Below are 17,861 nucleotides of genomic sequence, written 5' to 3' on the forward strand. Positions count from 1 at the left end.
TCCGTCATCAAGTGGTTGTCATCATCAAAAAGGGGGAGATTGTTGAATCTCGTATTTTGATGATGAAACTACTTGATATATGTTTATGATTTAATCTGCGTTTTGAGTGACGCAGGATGCTTCGATCAGGATGAGACAATTAAAGCAGGAAAATCATGTTGTGCCGAAGGAACATGTCAGAAGATTGGACGTCGGGCCGGTGGATCGGTCGACGTATCGACAGAAGGCTTCGGGCCGTGGACTCGAGCATTGGGCCAAGAAGAGCGGGTATTGTGCTAAGGATATCGGAGTTGCGGAGTCAACTGGCCGATTGGGCAATAGGCTGCAGAAGAGGACGATGCGCCGAAGAATCGGACGAAGAGTCGAGGGACCAATGACATGTCGGACAACTTGGTTAATTGCTTAGGATTAATTGTCTCGATCGAAGTTTTATTTTGTTGTGCAGGATTAACTATGATAACAATTGTAATATCCCTCGCTTTTAAAAATTATTAATAAAGATTTATATGTAAATTGGAGGACCTATATGTAAATATAGAAATTACAAGGACTAAACTGCTAAGTTGCAAAAAAAAGAAAAAAAAAGGGAAAACCGAAAATTCGGTATTATCCCACCGCCTCCCACGCACTCTGTTTCTTCCAGAAACAGAGAGGAGCGGTGGGGCATGAGGAGTGAAGAAAAGAAGAAGAAGAGGGAAAAGAAGAGAGGAGGAAGAAGAGAGGAAGAAGAGGGAGAAGAGAAGAAGAAGAAGAAGAGGAGGTGGCTGCAGCGAGGGCTGCAGCGAGGAGCTGTGGGGCGTGGGGAGAAGAAGAGAGGAAGAAGAGGGAGAAGAGAAGAAGAAGAAGAAGAAGAGAGGAGGATAGCTGCGGCAAGGCTGCAGCGAGGAGGTGTGTGGCTTTGGGGAGGAAAAGGGTAGAGGAGAAGAAGAGAAGGAGAAGAAGAGGGAAAAGAGAGGCAGCTGCAGCAGCCAGGGCTGCAGCACCTCTGTTTCCCGCAGGTGGAAACAGAGGAGAGGATGTGTGGGGCGTTGAGGATGAAAAGGGAAGAAGAAGAAGAAGAAGAAGAAGAAGAAGAAGAAGAAGAAGATAGCTGCGGCAAGGCTGCAGCGAGGAGATGTGTGGCCTTGGGGAGGAAAAGGGAAGAGGGGAAGAGGAGAAGAAGAAGAAGAGGAAGAGAAAGAGGTGTGATACCTCTGTTTCCTGCAGAGGAAACAGAGGAGAGGGTGTGTGTGACGCCGGGGAAGAAGGGGCTGCAGCTGCGGCGATGGCAGCTGCAGCTGGAAGAGAAGAAGAAGAGGAAGATGAGCAGGGGAGGAGGGAGAGGTTGCGGCCGTGGCTGCGGCCGCGACTGCAGCAGTTGCAGCGGGGAGAGAAGAAGAAGAAAGGAAGGAGAAGGAAGAGGAGAAGGGAAAGAAGTAGCTGCGGCTGCGGTTGTGGCAGCTGCAGCTATGGCAGGGAAAGAGGAAGAGAAAAAGGAAAGGAAGAAGAGGGAAAGGGAAGGAGAGGAAGAAGAGAGGAAGAGGAGAAGGGGCTGCGGCTGCGGCGATGGCAGCTGCAGCTGTGGCAGGGAAAGAGAAAAAGGAAAGGAAGAAGAAGAGAAAGGGAAGGAGAGGAAGAAGAGAGGAAGAGGAGAAGGGGCTGCGGCTGCGGTGATGGCAGCTGCAGCTGTGGCTGGGAAAGAAGAGAAGGAAAGGAAGAAGAAGAGAAAGGGAAGGAGAGGAAGAAGAGAGGAAGAGGAGAAGGGGTGGCAGCTGCGGCAGTGGCAGCTGCAGTTGGAAGAGAAGAAGGAGAGGAAGATGAGCAGGGGAGGAAGAAGAGGCTGCGAGTGTGGTGGCTGCGGCCGTGGCTGCGACTCCGGCTGCGGCTGCAACGTTGGCTGCGGTAGCTGCGGCAGCGGTGGTGGCTGCAGTAGCTGGTTTTGGGAAAGAGAAAGAGTAGGAACGAGAGAAGGGAAGAAGGAAATAGTGCAGTGGAAGGGGGCTGCGGTTGTGACCGCAGTTGCGGTCGTGGCTGCGATTGTGGCAGCGGCTGTGGCAGCTGCGTTTGGGAAAGAAAAAGAAGGAATGAGAGTAAGAGAGAGCAGGTGACTGTGCCTCGATGTTCGACACGTGATGTAGTTACGAAGAAAGGAAGAAAACGGGAGCACAAAACGAAACAGAGAGAGGACACGGAGAAAAAGTAGAAGGATTTGGGCTGGCACCTTCTTTGGATCTTCGGATCGAAATCTTTGAAAGGCAAGTTTCCCGCTTGTTTCAATCCTTTCTATTGCAAGTTCCCTGATCGTTTCTCCTATAATTGCTCTGATATGTCTTATTGCAAGTATCCTGATCTTCCTCACTGCCATTTTTATCTCTACTTTTGCTTTGAATATGAGGAACTTTAAATTGTTCTAGCCTTGCATTTGTTATATCTCCTGTTTAAACGTAACGATTCGAATCTGTGCAACTTTTGAGATTCTGACCTTTTGATACCGAGCTGCCTATAAGTCTTTGTTGGAAACTCTGATTTGTTCAAAACTGATTTCATTGGAAACTAGACTCGTAGACCTTTCTTTGATATATGGATTGAAAGATTTGGAATCCAAACACCTGCCCAGTTATCTGTTGAATCTGACATTATGAATTCTGCCAACAGAGATTTTGTTCTATGACTCTTGCTTACCAAATTATTTGTAACTCTCTCTGTTGGACAGTTCAATTCATATGAAGCCTGTCTTATCTGAAAGTATTATCCAATGATTATTTCTGAGTAAATTGGAGCACGATTGATAGTTTGAATCATTTGTTCAATGTGCCTTCTGTATTTTGCCAGAAATCGAGCTTTGGTCGATTTCTCATATTCTGGTTTCATTCCTTTGGAAATTGATATCCTTTAGCCTTCTTATTCAATTGAGCTTTATATTACTACTTTGAATTCTTGTATGCTCTTGTCCTTAAAATTATTGCATTCTTGAAAACTGTTGTGTAACGTTTATGCTATATCGTATTGACTCATATAGGCACATGTATATCCTATTGTTCCGCATTTGCTTTCGATATGTGCCTATTCCAGTTTCATTCCTTTGGACATTGAATTCATCAAATCTTCTTAATGAATTGAGTTATTTGTGATTGCTTGGATTCCATATGTGCCCTTGCTTTCAATTCCCTTCAAATCTGAATATACTTGTGAAAGATTATTGCTTACTTCGGATTGACTCGTAAAGGCACATGTACGTTTGTTGTTCCGCGTGTGCTTCCGATATATGCTACTTATTGTTGATACTGTCCTTTTGTACTCTGGTGTGTGGGATTGTCTGGACCTTTGCCAGAAATGGTAAAAGGTATGCGCTGATTTGCCCGCTTTGTGGGGTCCCGCTTTGTGGGATATTCTGGTATGCGCTATTTGCCCGCTTTGTGGGGTCCCGCTTTGTGGGATATTCTGGTATGCGCTTATTTGCCCTCTTTGTGGGGTCCCGTTATGTGGGATATTGTAGACTTTTGTCAGGTGGTCATTCAGAAATGGATGAATCACATTCTGACTGAGATCCCACTACACCTTCTGTATGTTTGATATGATATCCAGAGCTTTGGTTATGTGTTTCTGTACATGCTTTGGATAAGATTGATATGTTTGCAACGTCAAAGACGACGTTTGAGCTTCTGCACGATATTTGTTTTCGATATGCTCTGAAATGCTTCATTCACTGATGATATGCTTCGAAATGTTCCATATGCCGTTGATATGCTCCGGAACATTTCATATGCCATTGATATGCTCCAATTACTCTGTGCTCCATTTGCTATGAACTGATATGTTCTGAAATGTCCTATCTGCCATTGATATGTTCCAATTACTCTATGCCCCATTCGTTATGGATCAAATATGTTTTGAATGACATGATACGTATGATTTGGTATCTATTGAGATGGTATCCTTGAGAATTCTTGTATTCTGCCTTGCATTATGATACCTTACTCGTTTGAAACCGTTCCTTTTGTTCTGAATATGCTTTGTCACTTGCTGAGCCGTTTTTGGCTCACTCCGTTGTTATATAAATCTTTCAGGTCAGCTTGTCACTCTTCGAGATGTTTGATATGGGCTGAGGCAGTGGATAGCTATTCAGAATAATGGGCAAGTCTGGTTGGTTATTATGATATTGTTGTATAAGTATGTCTTGTATGTAATGAAATGTTGTTGATGAACCGAAATGGATATACTGTGTCAAAGTGTTAGGAGATCTCTCTTATTTGGAATTTCAGAATGTTAAGTCTAATTTATGGTGATATGAACTTGTGGTGAATAGTTGGAGTTCTGATTGTATAATTTATTTAGCTTGTGGATTTATAAATGTTGTTCATGTTTGTCAAGTTGGCTTGGGTTGCCATAAATGTGAATTATCGAGTGATGTGATATATGATTATAAACTGCACAGGTTTTATGGATGTGAATATGAATAGAATGTTTTCAGTGTCCTCAAACGTTAGTTTGGATCCTGGATTGGTCTGTGACGAAAATTTTAAAAATCATGGATATTTAGAGGGGCGTGACAGAGGTGGTATCAGAGCATTGTTTGAGGATTACTGAAATATTTGATATGTTGACGTGCAAAATATATTGAGGTCTAATGAAACTATAGTGATTGGTGGAAATTTTCTTTGATGTATTTTAGGAATCTAGGATGACGATGACATTTAGTCCTCCTACTTCATCTGATTTTGATTAATTAAGTGGGATGAAAGGGGTAATCGGGGATATTGAATCAGAGTGGCGCAGCGGAAGCATGGTGGACCTAATTTCATTGGTGGTAGAAAAATGAATGATGCAAACAGAGAAGATATTTGATGTATAAAATTATTTTGATGATCAAAAGATTTCTTTTGCCACCTTATATTGGAAGTAGAGGCTGACTATTATTGGCAACAATGAAAAGAATTTTTGGAGATCAGTGACAAGAATGATAAGGACAAGTTTACCAATAAGAATATGATTGGAAATGAATCAGAAAGTAATGATAAGAGGGTCAAGACATTTGGATTTGAAAAGGAAAGTCACCACCAAAGACTTAATCATGTGTGAATTACAAGTTAAATTATGAAACAAGTTTGTGTTTTCGGGTGATTGGAGTCTATTTTGCTTGTAGAAAGTTGGATCATAAAATAAAAGTTTGCCCTTTGAACAAGAAGAAAGAGTCACTGCCTCCTAAATCATCAGCCCATGTAAGAGTGTATGCTATCACTGAATATGATTCTGAAACTTCTGAATTAGTGGTCAAAGGTATTATGCATGTTTATGAAAGAATGCAAATATTTCTTCGACCATGGGTCCAATCTACGATTTGATTCGTAATATTTTGCTTATCACTTGGGTATTCAACCTAGACCACTACATTATGTGCTATAAGTAAATACGATCATTGGAGATTCTTTGATAACGAAGTTGAATCTGGTCCTCTTGTCTGATTCTTATTGGAGAACTTGAATTTATGCTGATTTAGTTCTCCTAGAGATTTGGAGTTTTGATATTATACTTGGTATGGATTGGCTATCTTCCTAACATACCAGTATGGATTGGTATATAACAAATGATCACTTTTTGCATATTTGATCAGCCGATCTTTTATTTTGAGAGTATTGGACATTATTTATCTCCTTGCCTAATGTATCCCAGGATGACTTGTTTGGATTACCTCCAAATGTGATTTTGCTTTTGATTTGGTCCTTGGGACAATCCTAAAATCTAAGCCTCTTTACAGAAAGATATCATTTGAGTAAGTGGAATTAGAAAAGCAACTACATGGATTATTAAATGAGGATTTTATTTGTCTTAATATTTCATCATGGGGTGCTCCGGTGTTAGTTAAAAGATGGATGGAACATTGAGGCTTTGTATTGATTATAGATAGTTGAATTAGGTGACCATCAAAAAACGAGTATTTTCTGAAGTAACGACTTGCTCGATTAATTACAGGGTACGCAAGTATTTTTAGAAATTGATTGAAGGTCGGGTTACCGTCTATTGAGGATCAAGGAGGAGAATATTTCGGTCACTCGTGGATAATTATGTAATTGTATTGTATTGATGAAACTATTTAAGAGTAGGAGGAGGAAATAAAGATATCATAATCCTCATCTTTTCATCGATTGAGTTATGATCAATTTAGAGGACTAAATTTTCTTTTAAGGGGGGGAGAGTGTAATATCCCTCGCTTTTAAAAATTATTAATAAAGATTTATATGTAAATTGGAGGACCTATATGTAAATATAGAAATTACAAGGACTAAACTGCTAAGTTGCAAAAAAAAGAAAAAAAAAGGGAAAACCGAAAATTCGGTATTATCCCACCGCCTCCCACGCACTCTGTTTCTTCCAGAAACAGAGAGGAGCGGTGGGGCATGAGGAGTGAAGAAAAGAAGAAGAAGAGGGAAAAGAAGAGAGGAGGAAGAAGAGAGGAAGAAGAGGGAGAAGAGAAGAAGAAGAAGAAGAGGAGGTGGCTGCAGCGAGGGCTGCAGCGAGGAGCTGTGGGGCGTGGGGAGAAGAAGAGAGGAAGAAGAGGGAGAAGAGAAGAAGAAGAAGAAGAAGAGAGGAGGATAGCTGCGGCAAGGCTGCAGCGAGGAGGTGTGTGGCTTTGGGGAGGAAAAGGGTAGAGGAGAAGAAGAGAAGGAGAAGAAGAGGGAAAAGAGAGGCAGCTGCAGCAGCCAGGGCTGCAGCACCTCTGTTTCCCGCAGGTGGAAACAGAGGAGAGGATGTGTGGGGCGTTGAGGATGAAAAGGGAAGAAGAAGAAGAAGAAGAAGAAGAAGAAGAAGAAGAAGAAGATAGCTGCGGCAAGGCTGCAGCGAGGAGATGTGTGGCCTTGGGGAGGAAAAGGGAAGAGGGGAAGAGGAGAAGAAGAAGAAGAGGAAGAGAAAGAGGTGTGATACCTCTGTTTCCTGCAGAGGAAACAGAGGAGAGGGTGTGTGTGACGCCGGGGAAGAAGGGGCTGCAGCTGCGGCGATGGCAGCTGCAGCTGGAAGAGAAGAAGAAGAGGAAGATGAGCAGGGGAGGAGGGAGAGGTTGCGGCCGTGGCTGCGGCCGCGACTGCAGCAGTTGCAGCGGGGAGAGAAGAAGAAGAAAGGAAGGAGAAGGAAGAGGAGAAGGGAAAGAAGTAGCTGCGGCTGCGGTTGTGGCAGCTGCAGCTATGGCAGGGAAAGAGGAAGAGAAAAAGGAAAGGAAGAAGAGGGAAAGGGAAGGAGAGGAAGAAGAGAGGAAGAGGAGAAGGGGCTGCGGCTGCGGCGATGGCAGCTGCAGCTGTGGCAGGGAAAGAGAAAAAGGAAAGGAAGAAGAAGAGAAAGGGAAGGAGAGGAAGAAGAGAGGAAGAGGAGAAGGGGCTGCGGCTGCGGTGATGGCAGCTGCAGCTGTGGCTGGGAAAGAAGAGAAGGAAAGGAAGAAGAAGAGAAAGGGAAGGAGAGGAAGAAGAGAGGAAGAGGAGAAGGGGTGGCAGCTGCGGCAGTGGCAGCTGCAGTTGGAAGAGAAGAAGGAGAGGAAGATGAGCAGGGGAGGAAGAAGAGGCTGCGAGTGTGGTGGCTGCGGCCGTGGCTGCGACTCCGGCTGCGGCTGCAACGTTGGCTGCGGTAGCTGCGGCAGCGGTGGTGGCTGCAGTAGCTGGTTTTGGGAAAGAGAAAGAGTAGGAACGAGAGAAGGGAAGAAGGAAATAGTGCAGTGGAAGGGGGCTGCGGTTGTGACCGCAGTTGCGATCGTGGCTGCGATTGTGGCAGCGGCTGTGGCAGCTGCGTTTGGGAAAGAAAAAGAAGGAATGAGAGTAAGAGAGAGCAGGTGACTGTGCCTCGATGTTCGACACGTGATGTAGTTACGAAGAAAGGAAGAAAACGGGAGCACAAAACGAAACAGAGAGAGGACACGGAGAAAAAGTAGAAGGATTTGGGCTGGCACCTTCTTTGGATCTTCGGATCGAAATCTTTGAAAGGCAAGTTTCCCGCTTGTTTCAATCCTTTCTATTGCAAGTTCCCTGATCGTTTCTCCTATAATTGCTCTGATATGTCTTATTGCAAGTATCCTGATCTTCCTCACTGCCATTTTTATCTCTACTTTTGCTTTGAATATGAGGAACTTTAAATTGTTCTAGCCTTGCATTTGTTATATCTCCTGTTTAAACGTAACGATTCGAATCTGTGCAACTTTTGAGATTCTGACCTTTTGATACCGAGCTGCCTATAAGTCTTTGTTGGAAACTCTGATTTGTTCAAAACTGATTTCATTGGAAACTAGACTCGTAGACCTTTCTTTGATATATGGATTGAAAGATTTGGAATCCAAACACCTGCCCAGTTATCTGTTGAATCTGACATTATGAATTCTGCCAACAGAGATTTTGTTCTATGACTCTTGCTTACCAAATTATTTGTAACTCTCTCTGTTGGACAGTTCAATTCATATGAAGCCTGTCTTATCTGAAAGTATTATCCAATGATTATTTCTGAGTAAATTGGAGCACGATTGATAGTTTGAATCATTTGTTCAATGTGCCTTCTGTATTTTGCCAGAAATCGAGCTTTGGTCGATTTCTCATATTCTGGTTTCATTCCTTTGGAAATTGATATCCTTTAGCCTTCTTATTCAATTGAGCTTTATATTACTACTTTGAATTCTTGTATGCTCTTGTCCTTAAAATTATTGCATTCTTGAAAACTGTTGTGTAACGTTTATGCTATATCGTATTGACTCATATAGGCACATGTATATCCTATTGTTCCGCATTTGCTTTCGATATGTGCCTATTCCAGTTTCATTCCTTTGGACATTGAATTCATCAAATCTTCTTAATGAATTGAGTTATTTGTGATTGCTTGGATTCCATATGTGCCCTTGCTTTCAATTCCCTTCAAATCTGAATATACTTGTGAAAGATTATTGCTTACTTCGGATTGACTCGTAAAGGCACATGTACGTTTGTTGTTCCGCGTGTGCTTCCGATATATGCTACTTATTGTTGATACTGTCCTTTTGTACTCTGGTGTGTGGGATTGTCTGGACCTTTGCCAGAAATGGTAAAAGGTATGCGCTGATTTGCCCGCTTTGTGGGGTCCCGCTTTGTGGGATATTCTGGTATGCGCTATTTGCCCGCTTTGTGGGGTCCCGCTTTGTGGGATATTCTGGTATGCGCTTATTTGCCCGCTTTGTGGGGTCCCGTTATGTGGGATATTGTAGACTTTTGTCAGGTGGTCATTCAGAAATGGATGAATCACATTCTGACTGAGATCCCACTACACCTTCTGTATGTTTGATATGATATCCAGAGCTTTGGTTATGTGTTTCTGTACATGCTTTGGATAAGATTGATATGTTTGCAACGTCAAAGACGACGTTTGAGCTTCTGCACGATATTTGTTTTCGATATGCTCTGAAATGCTTCATTCACTGATGATATGCTTCGAAATGTTCCATATGCCGTTGATATGCTCCGGAACATTTCATATGCCATTGATATGCTCCAATTACTCTGTGCTCCATTTGCTATGAACTGATATGTTCTGAAATGTCCTATCTGCCATTGATATGTTCCAATTACTCTATGCCCCATTCGTTATGGATCAAATATGTTTTGAATGACATGATACGTATGATTTGGTATCTATTGAGATGGTATCCTTGAGAATTCTTGTATTCTGCCTTGCATTATGATACCTTACTCGTTTGAAACCGTTCCTTTTGTTCTGAATATGCTTTGTCACTTGCTGAGCCGTTTTTGGCTCACTCCGTTGTTATATAAATCTTTCAGGTCAGCTTGTCACTCTTCGAGATGTTTGATATGGGCTGAGGCAGTGGATAGCTATTCAGAATAATGGGCAAGTCTGGTTGGTTATTATGATATTGTTGTATAAGTATGTCTTGTATGTAATGAAATGTTGTTGATGAACCGAAATGGATATACTGTGTCAAAGTGTTAGGAGATCTCTCTTATTTGGAATTTCAGAATGTTAAGTCTAATTTATGGTGATATGAACTTGTGGTGAATAGTTGGAGTTCTGATTGTATAATTTATTTAGCTTGTGGATTTATAAATGTTGTTCATGTTTGTCAAGTTGGCTTGGGTTGCCATAAATGTGAATTATCGAGTGATGTGATATATGATTATAAACTGCACAGGTTTTATGGATGTGAATATGAATAGAATGTTTTCAGTGTCCTCAAACGTTAGTTTGGATCCTGGATTGGTCTGTGACGAAAATTTTAAAAATCATGGATATTTAGAGGGGCGTGACAACAATGAAGACATAAAGCAGCAGGTGTTGCGCCGGAGTCAAGATCATGATCACGTTGGGAGTTCGACGGAAGTTCGGACGGTCGTCGGAGGTTCAGCGAGAACAGATCCGAGAAGTCCAGAAGCTTGCCAAGCGAAGCTCGTCGGAACTCGCCAAGTGGATCGTCGCAAAGTCCAGGAGTATGCCGGATGTCCGCAGAAGGATCACCGAGGGTTTATCGGATGATCGACGGAAGTTCGCCGGAAACTCGCCGGAAGAAGCGATTGACGCATCGGAGCATAGCTGCAGAAGTTGTCTTAGAGTTAATCGTAGTTAGCATGATGATTAAGATTGAAAATGGGAGGTGAGCCCATTAGCTTAATCTTGGGGCAATTGGGCCCCTGAAAAGATTCAAATTGGGCCGAATGGAGCGAACCATTCGGACCTTGATTGCACCAGGCGGTGCAACCGCCTAGGCCAGGAGGTGCAACCGCCAGGGCTGCGAGACTGGGCGGTGCAACCGCCCCAGCCAGGCGGTGCAACCGCCCAGAGCTCAGTCTTCGAGCTAGACTGGGTGGTGGAACCGCCCTAACAGAGAGGTAGCACCGCCTGAGCTCGGTCTTCGAGCTCTGGCAGAGCGGTGCAACCGCCTCAGTCAAGAGGTGGCACCGCCGGGGGCTCTGTCTTCGAGCCAGACTCAGGCGGTGCAACTGCCTCTGACAGAGAGGTGCAACCGCCTGGGCTCAGTCTCCGAGCTCTGCCAGGCAGTGCAACCTCTCCAGTCAAGAGGTGCAACCGCCTGATCCCGGAATTCTGGGATTTGATCGATTTGATCGTTTTGAGCTCCAAATTTGAACTGGGATGGGGCCTATAAATACCCCACCCATTCAGCACTGAAAAGATACAGATCCACACCGAATTCTTGATATTTTCAGTGATTCTAAGAGCTCAAATTTGTGTAAAGTCCTAAAGTTCTCCTCCTTCTGTTCTTCAAGTCTTAAGTTGTAAAGAGAGGAGAGAAAGGATCTGTAAAGGTTGTCTCCTAAGCCTGTCAAAAGGAGAGAAACTGTAAAAGGGCAGTTAGCCTTCGCCCATTGAAGGAAGGCAGCTAGTTGACGTCGGTGACCTCGTCGGAGGAGGAAGCCAAAAGTGGAGTAGGTCAAGACTGACCGAACCACTCTAAATCTCTGGTTTGCTTTTACTTTGAGCACTTTATCATTACTGCAAACCTCCTACATTGCTACTGCCCTCTGCGCCGTTACGAACGAGTTTCTAAGCTCTGATCTTTCAGAATCTGCATTCAAACGTAAATCATGTTTTCGTACGATCTTCACACTGCAGTTTACGCTTACATTCGGATTCCATTTATAACTGCAAATTGCTTTCTACGTAAAACGCTTTTCAAGGTTCAAAACTGCTTTTAGACGCAAAACTACATTTAGACGTAAAATTACGTTTAGACGTAAAACTGCGTTTAGACGCAAAATTGCGTTTAGACGTAAAACTGCGTTTAGACGTAAAACTGCGTTTAGACGCAAAACTGCGTTTAGACGTAAAACTGCGTTTAGACGTAAAACTGCGTTTAGACGTAAAACTGCGTTTGGACGTAAAACTGAGTTTAGACGCAAACTGCGCTTAGACGCAAACTGTGCTTAGACGCAAACTGCGCTTAGACGCAAACTGTGTTTAGACGCAAACTGCGCTTAGACGCAAAACTGCGCTTAGACGCAAACTGCACTGTGATTCTGCTTTTATATCGAAATCATTTTTTATCCGACGAACGCAGCTTTCGTTTTTAAAATCGCTGTAAGATTTCCGCTGCACTAATTCACCCCCCCCCTCTTAGTGCTCTCGATCTTAACAACAAGTGCATGACCTAAGAATTGACATGTTTTGGATGTATTTTTTCTATCTAATCTACATCCAGCAAAATCCACATCAGTATAAGCAATTAATTCAAAGTTTTTAGATTTTGGATACCATAATCCTAGATTAGTGATTCCTTTAAGATATCTAAAAATTCTTTTAACTGCTTTACGATGAGATAGCTTAGGATTAGATTGAAATATAGCACAAAGTCCTATGCTAAACATAATGTTCGGTCTTGTTGTGGTGAGGTATAGTAAACTACCTATCATACCTCTATAAGCATTTTGATCAAAGCTTTCTCCATCTTTGTCAATGCCTAACTTAGTGGAGGTACTCATAGGAGTATTGATAGCCTTTGAACTATTAATATTAAACCATTTTAGCAAGTCTAAAGTATATTTTGTTTGACTAAGAAAAGTATAATTACTAAGTTGTTTGATTTATAAGCCTAAAAAGAAAGTTAGTTCCCCCCATTAAACTCATTTCAAACTCTAGGCTCATACTCTTGGCAAATGATTCGAATAAAGATTCATTTGTAGAACCAAAAATAATATCATCAACATAAATTTGAATAATTAGAAAATTATTCTCAAAACTTTTAATAAACAATGTAGTATCGACCTTGCCTTTAGAGAAATTAGTTTGGATAAGAAATGAGCTAAGTCTCTCATACCAAGCCTTTGGGGCTTGTTTTAATCCATATAAAGCTTTAGTTAATTTAAACACATGATTTGAAAAATTATCATTCTCAAATCCGAGAGATTGTTCAGCATAACTTCATAGGAAATAAAGCCATTAATAAAAGCACTTTTAACATTCATTTAAAATAACTTAAAGTTATTACTAATAGCATAGGCAAGTAGCATCCTTATGGCTTCTAATCATGTCATAGGAGTGAAGATTTCTTCATAATCAGTACCTTCATCTTGGTTGAAACCCTTAGCTACTAATCTAGCATTGTTTCTAACCACGATACCAAATTTATCTTGCTTGTTTCTAAATACTCATTTAGTATCAATTGTTGAATCTCAGATTTTGATGATGAAACCAATCAATATGTGTTTATGTTTTAATCTGCATTTTGAGTGACGCAGGATGCTTCGATCAGGATGAGACAATTAAAGCAGGAAAATCATGTTGGGTCGGAGGACCATGTTAGAAGATTGGACGTCAAGCCGATGGATCGGTCGACGTATCGATAGAAGGTTTCGAGTCATGGATTCGGGCATTGGGCCAAGAAGAGCGGACATTGCGCCAAGGATATCGGAGTTACGAAGTCAACTGGCCGATTGGGCAATAGGCCGTAGGAGAGGACGATGCGCCGAAGAATCGGACAAAGCGTCGAGGGACCAACGACATGCCGGACAACTTGATTAGATGCTTAGGATTAATTGTCTAGATCGAAGTGTGTTTTACATATGCAAGATTAACTACGATAGCATGAAGACATAAAGTAAATTTACTGGAGTCAAGTTCGATAGGTGTTCGAGAGTCCGCCGAAAGTCCAAAGAATCGTCAGAAGTGCTGCTGGAACCAACTGAGAAAGAATTGGGGACTTGCCAAAGTTTTCAGAAGTCTGTCGGAAAGAACGTTGAAAGTTCACAGAGATCATCGAGAAGGTTCGGATACTTGCCAAAGACTTGTTGAACTCACCACAAGACCGGGAGCCTATTGGGAGTCCGCTGGAAGAAATCCGAGGGTGTATCGGAAGTTCGCTGGAAGTTCGCTAGAAAGCTCGTCAGAAGGAAACTCGACATTGCCGGTTAAAATTTACTTAGGGCTATGTCTTAATTTTGTAGTTTGCATATAATTTGGGTTAGGATTAAGGGTTACTCCTATAACCTAGTTAGGGGCCAATTGGGCCCAAGTTTGGACTGGTTTGGGTGAAGTTTGGAGCTCAACCAGTGAGCTGGAACAGTCCAGGCGGTGGCACTGCCTAGAACTCGAGAGGTCCAGCGGTGGCACCGCTAGTACACTGCTGGACTGGGCGGTGGCACCACCTAGAACCCGAGAGCTCTGGTGGTGGCACTGCCAATACACTATCAGTATCAAACACTAACAGGCGGTGGCACCGCCAGCACTAGGAAACCCAAAAATAATTCAAATTTGGAGCCCAAATTTGAATCCTCTTGGGGCCTATAAATATCCCTTAATTCTCAGTAGAGATCTTTTTGACAAGTTAGAAAGTGAGAAAAAGCTCTAGCAAAATCTTATTTTCAATAGCTTAAGTGTTCACCTCCCTCTTTCTCTTTGAAAAATCTGTAAAAGTGTGAACCACTTGTAAGAAGGTTATAAGTATTTGGTCCTTCCCCTTTAAAGTGATTTGCTAGTGGAAGTTGGGAGCCTCATCGAAGAAGGCTTCGAAAGTGGATGTAGGTCACTTGACCGAACCACTGTACATCGTGGTGTTCCTTGTATGTGTGAGTGTTTAATATTATAAACCATTTCTCTACTTAGCTGCAAATCGTTCGGTTTTCATCTCCCTACTCTTGACTACTTTTACTCAAGCTATTTTAGCTAAGTTATCCTTCGTTGAATCGAAATCTCTATACATTTACGAAATCGATTTTAAACTTACGAGTTTTAATCCACTACACTAATTCACCCCCCCCCCCCCCCCCCTCTTAGTGTCACTCCGATCTTAACAATTGATATCAGAGTGAGGCTCACTCTCATATTTGGTTTAATACCCAAGGGAGATGACTTACTCCGACATGCAAGAGGGTCACTCTATTACACGTCCGCCTATGTTTAATGGTTCGGATTACACGTATTGGAAGACTCGTATGAGGATCTTCCTTATTTTCATGGATTTTCAGCTTTGGAATATTATCGAAAATGGATTTCAAAAATCTTCTCTTCCAATGAGTGAATGGGATGAATCAGAGAAGAAGGTTTTTGCTTTAAACGCAAAGGCTATGAATGCCTTATTTTGTGCACTTGACAAAAATGAATTTAATCGCATTTCGATTTATGATTCGGCTTTTGATATTTGGAGAATTCTTGAGGTCACTCATGAAGGCACTAGCCGAGTCAAAGAGTCCAAAATCAACATTCTTGTGCATTCTTATGAACTTTTCCGGATGAAATTAAGTAAGCCCATCGGAGACATGTACACCCGTTTCACGGATGTCATCAATGGACTCAAAGCTCTTGGTAAAGGTTTTTCTAACTTTGAACTAGTAATTAAAATTTTAAGATCCCTTCCAAAGAGTTGGGATACAAAATTAAGACCATTCAAGAGGCCAAGGATCTTAAAACATTTCCTCTCGAAGAACTTATTGGGTCTCTAATGACCTATAAAATAAACAATGTGGCAAAAAGGAAACTCGAGAACAACCTTCCAAAGAATAGAAAGGATTTGGGACATAGAACATTTGAAAACCACTCGAGCATAAGCTCAAGTGATGGTGAACTTAAACTACAAATGAAACAAAAATTAAAAAGCAAAAAAAATAGAACTACTTACTTTGAATGCAAGAAGAAGAACAAAAATTGGGATGAATCGAGCTCCTCCGAAGACGAGGAGAAAATAAAAAAAAGCGAGGTGGCAAACTATGCCTTAACCGCATTCAACGATGAGGTAATCGAAACACCCTACATTTATTTTGAAATTACTTGATGTTTTCCATGATGAATTTCTTTTTCAATAATTATTTTTGAAAATTGCATGTTTAAAAAATTGAAAATGCAAAAATTAGGAATCATGCTTATCATTCTAGTAATTTTAAAAATAATCATAAAAATTATATGTTTATGATAAATAAAATGATTTTGATTAAAAATGCCTTATGAAATCATGCTATATGTGGCTAAGAAGTAATAATGTGTATCATGTTGATTTTCATTGTTATTTCTCGATTTTGATTAAATGAAATTATGTTTGATTTGAAGTAATGCATAATAATCATGCTTAATGAGTTTTCTTTCGAAATAATGCATAATGATTTTTGTGATTTATGGATTATCGATTTTCACGATAATAAAATTAGCTTTTTCGGTTTAAAAAATGATGCATGTTTTGATTTGACATAAATAAAATAGGCATGCTTAAATGAAATAGTGTAAGTGTCATGCTTGATGATTGTATACTTAATGATGCATAAAGTTATAATGAAAATATTGAAATTTTGATACCATGATTTGACGATTTTATGCATGAGATTTTAAAGTTATACATGATGATTTTTGTGGTTTATTGATCTTGGTGGTTTTCATGACGAAATTTATTTTTCGATCCTAAACGTTGATGCATGGTTTTAACATAAGAATAAATATTTGAGCATGCTAATATAAAATCAATCACATAAATTGAAACAACTAAAAAGAGAAAAGTATTTTTCTTAAAAATTCTTTTTCTCTATCTTATTGACTTTATTGAATCTATTTAATCATCTTAAAAGTGATTTTGATGATTTTGATGATTTTAATGAGTTTCATATTTTTATCTTGATTTCTAAAAATTATAACATGAAATTTTATTTTATAAATCAAGATTGTCCATTATTATTCTTTCTTTTCACTATTTGAGTTATTAAAAAAGAATCATAATATGTCTCTTGATATTCAAAATTTATGTTCACTATTTATGCATCTCATCACCGAAATTCTTTTTGATATTCTTCATGTGATGATATGAATGTATGAAACACTCATGATACGATTTTTATATAATTCCGTGTATTCATGAAATATTTATCTCATCACCCAATTAATTCTTCTTGATGTTCCTAATGTGATGAAATGAAATTATGCATGAAATATAAATGAGAAGTTAATGATCATGCATGATAGGATGTAATGAACTTTGACATTTAGATACCATCAATTGAAAAGCTATGATCATATTGTCAAAATGATGTATCATGAATGCTTGAATATCATGTATGATATGCTCATAATGATTGATTTATTTGTATCAAGCATGAAAAATGAAATATATGGTTTTGAAATTGTGCATGTTCGAATTTGAAAATATGATGATGTATAATGATGAAATTATGTAATGAAAATATTAAACATTTTGAAACCATGTTTTAATGTCATGCATAATGATCATGCTTAATAAATTTCGAAATTATGCATGGTGATTTTTAAGTAATTTATGAATTATCGATTTTTTATCATGATGAAATGTTACATTTTTAGTTTTAAGTATGATGTATGTTTTCATGCAAAAAACTTGAGCATATTGATTTGAAATCATGTTTAATGGTTTTATAATTTGAAATTATGCATGATGAATCTTGCGATTTACGGATTATTGATTTTTACCATGATGAAAGTGCCTTATTGATCTTTGTCATAATAAATCTTACATTTTCGGTTTTAAACATGATACATGTTTTTATTTGGCATAAATGAAATAAAATCATATGAATTGAAACAACTAAAAAGAGGAAAATTTTTTAAAAAAAATTAATTTTCTCTATCTTATTGATCTTGATGATTATTATGATAAATCTATGTATACCATTTTGAATCTCGAAAGTAATGTTGAGATTTTGATGAATTTGATGATTTGAATTTGAATGAGTTTGTATTCAAATCATGATCTTGATTTCTTGGATTTACTACTTGAGATTTTTTTAATCACGATCTCTTCTTTGTACACCTATAATTTTTGTTATTTATAAAAAGAAGAGATTTGATAAAATGAATCATATCTTTTGTAATTCAAGAGGTCTTATTTTTCATGACATGATGCCGTTGGATTTATGGCTTTTATGCCTTGAAATAATTGAAATATTTTATACTATTTTATTCTTCCCTTA

The 17,861-nt window shown here is 39.9% G+C and overlaps 1 protein-coding gene across 1 annotated transcript; it reads left to right on the plus strand.

Annotated features, from left to right (window-relative positions):
- The first annotated feature begins 2,095 nt into the window (after positions 1–2,095).
- LOC135619359 (uncharacterized) lies at positions 2,096–10,058 on the plus strand. Its single transcript, XM_065121289.1, has 3 exons — positions 2,096–2,234; positions 4,047–7,943; positions 9,756–10,058. Exon 2 carries the CDS (start codon positions 6,726–6,728, stop codon positions 7,794–7,796), a length of 1,071 nt encoding a protein of 356 aa, XP_064977361.1. The 5' UTR covers positions 2,096–2,234; positions 4,047–6,725; the 3' UTR covers positions 7,797–7,943; positions 9,756–10,058.
- Positions 10,059–17,861: the final 7,803 nt, after the last annotated feature.

The sequence above is a fragment of the Musa acuminata genome, chromosome BXJ2-8 (genome assembly GCF_036884655.1).
Source record: "Musa acuminata AAA Group cultivar baxijiao chromosome BXJ2-8, Cavendish_Baxijiao_AAA, whole genome shotgun sequence".
In the NCBI taxonomy this organism is placed as follows: Eukaryota; Viridiplantae; Streptophyta; class Magnoliopsida; order Zingiberales; family Musaceae; genus Musa; species Musa acuminata.

Coding starts and splice junctions, on each gene's coding strand:
- LOC135619359 (XM_065121289.1), top strand. CDS start 6,726: ATGTGTGGGGCGTTGAGGATGAAAAGGGAAGAAGAAGAAGAAGAAGAA.